The 10,380-nt window shown below is 44.2% G+C and overlaps 2 protein-coding genes across 3 annotated transcripts; one reads left to right on the top strand and one right to left on the bottom strand.

Moving 5' to 3' along the window:
* The first annotated feature begins 53 nt into the window (after positions 1-53).
* Positions 54-2,956, top strand: LOC135367418 (coenzyme Q-binding protein COQ10 homolog B, mitochondrial-like). Of its 2 annotated transcripts, none has more exons than XM_064600687.1 (6): positions 54-139; positions 456-602; positions 1,120-1,312; positions 2,099-2,200; positions 2,357-2,494; positions 2,684-2,956. In XM_064600687.1, exons 1-6 carry the CDS (start codon positions 78-80, stop codon positions 2,708-2,710), a joined length of 669 nt encoding a protein of 222 aa, XP_064456757.1. In that variant the 5' UTR covers positions 54-77; the 3' UTR covers positions 2,711-2,956. The 2 variants fall into 2 exon arrangements, with proteins under 2 accessions (XP_064456757.1, XP_064456756.1); XM_064600686.1 differs by lacking the exon at positions 2,684-2,956 and adding an exon at positions 2,587-2,633.
* Positions 2,957-4,018: 1,062 nt separating this feature from the next.
* On the bottom strand, positions 4,019-10,114 carry LOC135367413 (heat shock protein 60A-like). The gene is made up of 10 exons (XM_064600681.1): positions 10,007-10,114; positions 8,474-8,899; positions 8,331-8,413; positions 7,720-7,815; positions 7,571-7,664; positions 6,602-6,770; positions 5,841-6,048; positions 5,467-5,779; positions 5,196-5,374; positions 4,019-4,295 (listed from the first exon to the last, which is right to left on the bottom strand). Exons 2-10 carry the CDS (start codon positions 8,880-8,882, stop codon positions 4,140-4,142), a joined length of 1,707 nt encoding a protein of 568 aa, XP_064456751.1. The 5' UTR covers positions 8,883-8,899; positions 10,007-10,114; the 3' UTR covers positions 4,019-4,139.
* Between the last annotated feature and the right edge of the window lie 266 nt (positions 10,115-10,380).

Here is a 10,380-nt window from a genome sequence, read left to right as displayed (position 1 = left end):
ACTTTACTACTAGGAATTGTAAGAAATGCTAGAAAGAAAATGCAGCAATTTGCCGCCGTACACCTGTCGTCCGCCAAATGGCGACGCTGCGAAAGGTCGCTCGTTGTTCCAGAATTTTGACGGATGTTAGTCGAGTCAGGTATTAAAATACTCATATTATATTATAAATGAACTACTTCGGAGATTATGTGACAAAATAAATCGATGCTATACGACTTGAATTTTCTGTGACCCCGGCAACCTGTAATAGACTCCAGTCTCCTGGTAGCAGACTACACTCTAGTTGCAGCAGAGCACAGCGGGGTACCTTGTAGAGAACGAGAGGTTGGCGTTGTCATACCTGCAAAGAATGTTGGCCGAATACAAATGCACCAACTTTACTTATCTCTAAATGCAAATTGACCTTAAACCATCTTGCGCAATGTCTCATGTCTCTGTTTTTGGTTTTTGTCTAGGACAGTAGGTGTTGGAAACGCTTGCGTCCACCTTGAAGTAGTACCGCAGCCTTCTGGTATATGGGTACGAACCTTGTTTGGCTTCAAACTTCCACTGCCCTCGGGTAAACCAAAGACTTTAGAGTATTCAGAAAAGAAATTACTAGGGTAAGTGTCACGCAGGAAATACCAAAACCATTTGATCTCACTCAATATTAAAATGCAATAAAAGAACAATTACAACCGACAGGCAGTAGCATTTGACAATATGCTAGCTGACCTTATTCTGGTCACCAGTTGACCCAGTTGACATCAGTTGTGCTTATACTGGTACTAATTGAGTTCCCAGCTCATTTTTTCATACATTCAGGGTCCAGTAGTTGCTTGGAATGGGCTAGTCAGATTACAATCAGTGAGAGTTGTCGTGGATTTCTTAATTGTCACCCATCCGATGTGATACTTTAATTAATGTGATAAGCGCAACTATAATTATAGTCTTTTTCTGTTGTGAAATTTTAACTGTTCAATTGTTCCGAAATGCAAAAGGACAGGATTTACTTTTTCCTTCTATCTCGCAGCATAAGTAAATAAAACGATGTCTCAATAGAGGGATGTTCCTTTTGTGTTGGTGCAGTCAAAGTCTTTTCTAAAATTGTTTGTGTAAACCTAATAGTGTATTCTGAAGGTATTCTCAGGATCAGATGTACGACGTGGTGTCTCGTGTTGACCACTACTGCGACTTCTTGCCATGGTGTACAAAATCCGAGGTGGTCGAGAGGAAAGCCAAGTCGCTCCTGGCTAAGATGCAAATTGGTTTCCCTCCCATCATGGAATCTTACACATCCTCTGTGCTACTGGAGAGACCCTCCTTGGTCAAGGTACGACTCAATGCCAAGACGTGCACCTTTGCACCATTACTCCTAGTTTGTACGTACGTTTATACAGGGTGTTTGTTGTCGCCGATTCTTTATAAAAAAAAGCTGTACGGCAGCATAAAAACGGCCATTCTCTCAGAGAGATTATCTCTTTAATTACGGGACATAAGTGACTGTCCTATAATTATCCTAGATAATTATGACGCACTATAAAAACCTTTTCTCTCATGCTGATCGTCTATCCTCAGTTTGTTTCGGTTTTCCTGCCATCTGATTGTTGTGCAACTATCATAGGTGGTACCTCGTAGGCCTTCGCCGGTAATCTATGGAATGCTTGTTTGTTCTGGTGTGAGCTTATCATGCTCTAGTCTCTTGGCCATCTTATCAAGTAGTACTCGAAAAAGATATTTTTTTGCTTTAGCCTTCACTCAAAGTACACAATTGGAAATGTACTTCAACTAAAGCGCAAGTACTCAGAAATGTACCTAAAGTAGTGCTCGAGTACTTGATACTCAAGTACCGCCTATCATTGCTTCCGCCTGATGCGCGCAAGTTTGGTTTCGGTTTGGTTTCTCAGTTATGTAGCAAAATTTGATTGATGTTTAAACGTACATACTCTCTTCAGGCTTTTTAAAAATAGAATGGCGTTGAACGAGGATTCCCCGAAAGCCCCCAATTAATGAGGTCATACTTTCTTCTTCCGTCATATAATTTCCGTCTAGTCCTATAATTGACCCGCAAAAATGGCATCCTCCTTTATGCTGCTCACCCTATGTGTCCTTTATGCAGGCTACGTGTTACGATGGTCGCCTCTTCAACCACTTGGACACAGTGTGGCGTTTTGATCCAGGCCTTCCAGATAGCCCCAAGACTTGTATTCTGCACTTTAAGGTTTTCTCACTTTGCTTACAAATTCAATCAATAGCCTTTTTCATTATGTAATGGAACTGCAGGGTGTGAGCAATGAAAAAGACCTCTAGGAATGTACGAGTGTCTTTGTTTTTTTCTCTCCCTGTTTGCCTCAAGTTTTACAAATCTCATCCACAGGTCTCCTTTGAATTCAAGTCGCGTCTTCACTCAAAATTGGCGCAGATGTTTTTCGACGAGATTGTTCGACAGATGACGCAAGCCTTCATGAAGAGGGCCCTGGCACTGTACGGACCTCCGACACCCGTCGCAACAAAGGTGCTCCCCACCACATCCTAGTCTCTAGCTCCCCTAGGATTCTTGTAGGATTACGCAGTTTTAATGGGTATTGGTTTTCTGCTCTCATTCAGGATATGCTGGAGAAACTGACATTACTCAAAGTGAAATAAATTTTTTTAAGATCTCTAGTTCTCATCCATATGATCACAAATCACACTTGATTTGCAGGACGTTGCGCACGAGGCATCTTCATAACGAACCCTGAGACTCTGGATAAAACACACTACACAGGCACAAGAGCATGCGTGTGCAGGACTACCTGCAGGGCATGCATGCATAAGGCACATCTTCCACTATCTCAAGTACATAAGAGTGAACACTTTGCAGGACAATACAGGAACTCGCAAGTTTCCATATGGATCTATGGCAGCATCCTGAAACTGTGTCATTATATGCTGCTAACATACGCGAGACCTTCCTTTCCTCAGTGCTACCAGTATACCTCAGTATTACCAGAGGTAATCTCTGGTAGATAGCCCTCGTAGCTAGCTGGTATCACTCACTTGTTTTGTTACTTTTTTACATTTACTATATACTACATTGAGGAAATATGAATATATTGTTAGACAATCCTAAAAAAAACAAAAAAACACAAGCATCTATACAACACAGTGTGTTCAGGAGCTTAAACATTTACAAATGCTTGCTCAAATACAGAACTCAAAAATTTACCAGAGCTCTAACACGTAGATCTTGCCCTCCACCAGCTTGCCTGTATCTACGCAGTATTTTCTGCGAGTGTTTCGAAGTATTTACAATATTTCCTTTTAAAAATTATGCATCCACGTACCTCCAAAGAGCCTCAGCTAATTTTCTTGCATAAATACCAGATTGGCTTTGCACGGCGCTCAGGGAGGTCACTCACCCTGACAGGAGGACACCACCTGACCTTCTGACTCCGCTCGCTCAATTGTTGCCTGCCTATGTGCTCCTGACGATGACTCAATAAGGCTGAAATGGCTGTCCAGTGCTGGTATGGAGACTGAGCACTTACAAGTACGAGAGGAATTGTCATTTGGCAACACTGTCTCATCACAAAATCTACACAAAAAAATTACAAAATTGTAGGTAATTTGTACGTCCACCTCACGGGCTACCGAATGCAGGACCCTCATTTCAGAGAGGCCCGCCAGAGGTGCCGCTACGATTCCATCCTACCATCATGGCGCAGGTTTTTTATTGAAGAGTGGATTTTCCACCCAGAAAGACTGGATTAATGCAGTGATAGCATCACACAGTATACCACATCCCAATATACTATTCAGCTCAGCCATAATGGACCTGAATCTGCAACAAAATTCAAAGGGACAGCTATAAAAAAATCGCTCTGGCTGAGCAAGTGGCCTCTATTGCTTGGCTTCACAAAAGTGATAAGGCATTCTTGGTTTGACGAACCAGCAGGGGAATGAGCCACGTTTTCCTTTAGGTCTTAGGCTTCCTTTAGGCCACTTTCTCAAAGGTCACCTAGAGGTCCATTTTTAGCATAACAGAAGGAACTTTCGCTGCTTTTGTATAAACATGAAAATGCTACACTTTTATTTCAAGAGGTGCGTGTATGTATATTTTGATGAATAATGGTCTGCACAAAACTATTAACAACAACGTGACTATGGCAAGTGTACTTTCACATGCCCATTCCACCCATTCCTCCCATTCCACCCATGCCTCCCATTCCTCCAGGTACATCTTTCTCTTCCTTGGGAAGTTCAACCACGACGGCCTCCGCTGTTGTTAGGAGAGAAGCCACACCAGATGCATCCAACAGGGCTGTCCGGACAACCTTCCAAACATTTCACACTAGGTTAATTCTAAAGCCACTCAAACACTTTGAGAAACTTTGCTCGGTCAAAATGTGGGCACTGAGAGATTGTGTAAATTATGTACAGGTGGAGTCACGAGAAACGGACCAATTTTCTTGAATTTGTACATCATTTTTCCTTCGACACAGTCTACGCTTACACCGTACTTATTCCCGATATGGCAGACTTAGTGCAAGTTTAACCCTCTGAAGGGTACAGGCGCGTCTGTACTGACTGTTCCGCTACTGGCGCACTCTTTGTGCTTTGGGAGTGATGTTTGACTGCTTGGTGCTTCTCCAGGGAGCTCAGCTACCAAGTGTGACAAACGTCTCTGCATACAGCCATGCCATACATCAAGCAGTACATTTGCTACACATATTAACTAGTGAAAATAGGTTGATGCCTTAATTGCAGAAGTTGTAGAGCACAACCCTCGCAGTCTCTAATACACAAAAATCAATTGTAGTAAGTTTCTGTTCTCCAGTATAAAAGATGCGAATACGCAAAACCTTGGAGCATCTTGTGTAGTTGTTTTTACTTAGACAAAAAACTCGCTGCAGTTTGCAGATCAGAGATCCCAAGGTTGTGCTGTGCAACTTTTCCATCAACCAATCATTCCGTCAACCTATCCTACCAACTGCAAACCTGTTTTCACTAATTAAGGATATAACTAGCACTAATTAATGACAGCACAATGACTATGCCATACTGAGAATAACTATACGCATCAACTCTGTCAAAGTAAAAATTACTCCCAAGTTTAAGAAAATTGTGGTCAGTTGCTCGCGATGCACCATGTATATTAAAACATCCATAAAGCCCACAAATGCGCACCTTTGACGTTCACCTCTCACATGTGACTATGTGGAAGAAAGTAGTACCTTTGTGGGATCGATGATTCCGGCTTCGAGCATGTTTACATACTCATTGCGCATGGCGTCGTAACCAAAGTCACCTTTCCCTTCAACGACCTTCTGTACAACAACAGCTGCGTCGACGCCAGCATTGAGCGCTATTTGTTTGCAGGGTGTCTTCAGTGCCTTCTTCACAATACCAATGCCTGGAGAGAGATGAGACTAAATGTCATCCTGTTCCACAAAGAAAGGCAGAAACAGTCCAGGCATGTTAAGGGCCCAGGATAACAGATAATACCCGTGTTTTGATCTTCATTGTCAGCCTTGAGTTCTTCGAGGGAAGGAAGGCAACGCAAGAGTGCAGTTCCACCACCAGGCACAATGCCTTCTTCGACTGCAGCCCGTGTGGCATTGAGGGCGTCGTTTACCCTGTCCTTTTTCTCGTTCACTTCCACCTCGCTGGATCCACCCACCTTGAGGACAGCCACTCCACTGGCCAACCTCGCTAACCTCTCTCCCAGCTTCTCCTTCTCATACTCAGAGTTGGTCAGCTCAATCTCGTCCTTGATCTGGGCTATCCTGCGATCCATATCTTCCTTGCGACCCTTGCCCTACAGTAAATGATTTCTTCTATGAGACCCCTGTGTGGGTATCGCACTGCACCCACTGCACCTTGAGAAGCAGCGTGTCATCCTTGGTGATGGTCACCTCTCCAACTTGGCCGAGGTCCTGCTGTTGGACATCTTCCAACTTGACCAGGTTGGCCTCATCCCCAAAGACCACGCCACCCGTCGCAACAGCCATATCATGAAGGGTAGCCTTACGGTTGTCACCAAAACCTGGCGCTTTCACAGCCACTACCTGGAGACCAACCTTTAGCCTAAAATTATCAAAAGGGAATACATTTATGGCATAAATCAATACACATTGAGAAGTAGGGTGCTGGTGTTTTGGTGCTTCGTGCAAAGACTAGAGATTTATATTCCACGCTGAGTTTCCATGCTCGGTGCTGGTTTGAGACAAGTAGGGTCTTACGTGTTATTGATTCAAAAAGAGCGGCAACTGTTTTTGTGAGGAACATTTTGGAAACATTTGGCATTCAGCACGACGATCCACAACGCACCAGTGGCTGGCAGAACAGTAGTTGAAATGATACGCTTGGAGGTGGAGTACGGATGTTACCCCATCTTTTTATCAGCTTCTTCGCTGGTTGTGCGAGGCTTTAATGCAGGCGTCTTGACGCAATGCAATCACCCTGATTGAGAAGAACTCTTATGGCATCTATTCCAAATTTCCTGCATCATCAGTCTGTACAATGCATGAGAGGACGGACAGCGCTGCCAAACTGTCAGCCAACTTAGTACGGGTGAAATGGGTAAAGTGGGCGGAGTGTTCACCTACAGTTATGTCAAAATATAGCCTGTTGAGTATACCTGTTGAGTACCATGGTGCTAAGTGCCTCTCCATCAACGTCCTCAGCCACGATGACCAGGGGCCGGCGCTGGGTATTGGCCAGCTCCAGTGCTGGAATTATGCTCTGTACATTGGATATTTTCTTTTCGCTGAACAGTACCAGCGCGTCCTGGTACTCAACCTTTGCCCCTGCACATTTGTAAGGAGTAAAATAGTTTATGAGAATATATGTATCACATGGGGACTGTGCAATAGTGAGCTCTGCAGAGAATGTAAAGTGACTGCTAAAGATTGGAGGATAGAAGGGAAACCACTTCTTTTCTTCTTGCAATGAGTGCAGACTCCTGTGCTTTCAAAACTATAGTTCAGACTAGGAAAACACAAATTTCTTTGCTTTCTTGCTTCTTTTGAGACTTTGGTTGTTCACACAAATACCTACTTGAACTTGAAGCACAAACAACACTGTCATAGTCAGAGATAATACTATCTGGCCACTTTAAATGGACACCTGTAGCTCAATTTTTGTTCAAAGGTGCTCCCATAAGTGTAACCAAGTGGGTAAAGGTAAGATAAAGGTAAAATAAGGAGGTAAAGTACCTGCATCGGAGCAGAAACCCAATTTAATGCCGCTAGAGGTCTGTCTCTACATACACCCACAGTCACCCAATACGCCTCGGGTCTTCCGAGTATATCAGCAGGCCCACACTATACAGGGGCGTTAGTGTGCTCCAGTGCAAAGTAGTACATCATATGCATGATACGGAATTGTTTAAACGACGTCACCAAATTATCGTTCACATAGCAAAAAAGCATCAACATGGGTACCTCCTTGACCCACAGTTTACTCGCATCAAGTCACATTTCCTATCCGTGATTAGTGCGGGTACACAACCGTGCCTAGGAAGCGCTTTCATGTCAAAACTTTCTAAAAATCCTTTCCAAATAAAAGATACGAGACAGAAAAGACAAATATCTAGAGCAATACCAACCCTTGCTGGTGTTAATGAAGTATGGAGAAATGTAACCCCTGTCGAACTTCATCCCTTCGATCACCTCCAATTCATCGTTCAATGTCTTCCCATCCTACGAGAGACAAACTCAGTCCTCTTTGATGACAATGATGCCAGATGCTACCAACCTTGACTGTGATGACACCATCCCTACCAACGCGTTTCATGGCGTCCGAGATTAGGTCCCCAACCTGTCTGTCCCCGTTAGCAGAAATCGTGGCCACCTGGAATTGGATAAGAGGAATTACTTTCTCCAAAACATTCAAAAATTTTCATTTCAACACTTGGTGGCGATACAAGGGGAGCTAATTACGTTTCTGCTCTTATCTTTTTAGCGAGCATTTTTGCCAGGCGCTAGGTACGAAAAATTGGTAGTTTACAGCTGACCCATAATATGAAGTGAAACAATTGACACGAGCACGGGGAATCAGTTCTGCTAGTGCAGTGTTCTTGTGCTGGTCTCTGGAGGGAAGAGACTCGCTTTGTTGTTCACAAAGTATGGTGGTGTTTTGGTGCTTTATGGCACAAGAGCAAATAAGGCCAAATAGCACATGGTACGGAACAGCCGGCTTCTACATGGGTGGTTTTTCTTTTTACTCACTCACTCTAAGCATTATTCCCAGATATTTCCAAAATCTTGCTGACACACTGTTTTGTTTTAGCGATGGTTTCTGCAAAAGGCAGCATCGCCAAAACCGGGGGTACGACATAAGTCACAGGGTAGTAGAAAATGATGTACCTGCGCAATCTCCTCAGGTGTAGTCACTGGCTTGGAAAGCTTCTTGAGATTCTCCACAACCTTGTCCACTGCAGTCATGACGCCTACGAGCAAAAAGATAAGCGTTAAAAATGTTCTTACAGCATAATGGAAGCGTTGCTCACCCTTTCGTATCTCTATTGGATTTGCACCTTTGCTTATCTTCTCAAAACCTTCTCGGGCGATGGCCCGTGCCAAGACAGTTGCGGTTGTGGTGCCGTCACCAGCTTCCTCGTTGGTGTTATTTGCTACGTCCTGAACCAGCTTGGCCCCAACATTCTGGAATTTGTCCTTGAGCTCGATGCCCTTGGCAACAGTGACGCCGTCTTTGGTAATCTTGGGTGAGCCCCACGATTGCTCCAGGATTACATTGCGACCCTTAGGACCCATGGTGACAGCTACAGCATCAGCGAGCACGTCCACTCCCTGAAGCATAAGGGCACGGACATCTGGCCCAAATCTGATGTCCTTGGCATAGAGCCTGGTGCCCGCTAAGCGGCTCGCACAGCGCAGGGTTTTTGGCAGACGGTACATGTTTTACACTAATACACCTGAAAGAAGCAAAACTTTATTAAAGGCTATATATGTATATATATCAACCTGGAATATACCCAGTAGATGGGTAGAAATCCAGCGAACCGGTAGAGATGTAGGAAGGGAGTTGCCTCAGGACAGAAGCCGCCGATATTTCGAACAGAGACTTCTGCACACCATCCTCATCGTTGGCATGGTATTTAAAGGGTTAGGTGTGACGTGTTTAAAGGTTCATGCGAATTGTGGGTCAACAGCCCGGAGGGAAGAATGGGTCCGTACGGGCTTTTACGGCCGGAGTGAATGGCCGAGTGTGGACGGGACGTTCACATAATCCCCTCCACACTCTAACAAAGCAGCCATTCACTCCGGCCGTAAAAGCCCGTACGGACCCATTCTTCCCTCCGGGCTGTTGACCCACAATTCGCATGAACCTTTAAACACGTCACACCTAACCCTTTAAATAACATGCCAATGATGAGGACGGTGCCCAGAAGAAGAACAGTCTCTGTTCGAAATATCGGCGGCTTCTGTACTGAGGCAACTCCCTTCCTGGAATATACCCAGCATGTTCTGGTCTGCCTTCCTAAAATTCGATGAAATAACTTATATGCAATTGGATAGCCGCAATTAATACTGCCACTATTGTTACATCGTTGAAACGAAGGAATATCAACCAGTACCCTGACTTGCACGGGCGTTTCATCAAACAGGCAGACTGTCGTGCACTTTGATTTTCACGGTAAACAATGTTTGATTTCGCTGTGGTGGTGTTGGTCAAGACCATTCGTTGCATTGCAAACGACGTGATATCTTTGTGGGGTAATGAAAATGGGGAAATGCGAGTCCAGAAGACCTGCAGCACGAGTTCGTGAAACCCCGTAAGTGAATATAAAAAGTGTGGACATCAAGATAGATTGCTCGTGCATAAGTCATCGGCATCACGTGCAACGGAGGTGTGCGCCGGTTACACAAACCAACGTTGGTTCAGACAGACCATCTACACACGTGGGTTTAGGGCTACCCTGGGTAAGGATAATATTTAGCAGCTCCGAAATAATCTAGGTGAATAACGACGGCAGAATATACTGCAGTAAGATGTTCAAAAACACAGGAAAATTACTTACACAAATAGTGCAGCAAAATCAATGTAGTACGGGGAGCTCGCAGCGGCACCTCACACTTCACCGGTTTCAATGCAGAGTTGCCGGTGCCGGTTGATGGTTGGTCATGCGGCCGTCCGTCTAACAAAACGGGCCCCAAACGAGCTTAGCTGATGGCGTCTTTACTTATCGTGTATTATATACGTAAAAACTACTCAGCAACACCACACAAGCATACGAAAAAATAAGTACCCTGAAAACTATAATGACAACAGCATAGGTGTTTACATATTTTTAATTAATTTGTTAGATAACAATTCAAGAAGTGTACAAGAATGAATTATCCTGATTTAGGGCCGTAGTTTCTAGAGCTTTCTGCGAGGTCTTTAAAGTGAAAA

The sequence above is a fragment of the Ornithodoros turicata genome, chromosome 8, assembly GCF_037126465.1.
Source record: "Ornithodoros turicata isolate Travis chromosome 8, ASM3712646v1, whole genome shotgun sequence".
Taxonomy (NCBI): Eukaryota; Metazoa; Arthropoda; class Arachnida; order Ixodida; family Argasidae; genus Ornithodoros; species Ornithodoros turicata.
Note: the sequence above shows the minus strand (reverse complement) of the source record. Positions and strands in the feature narration are given on the sequence as shown.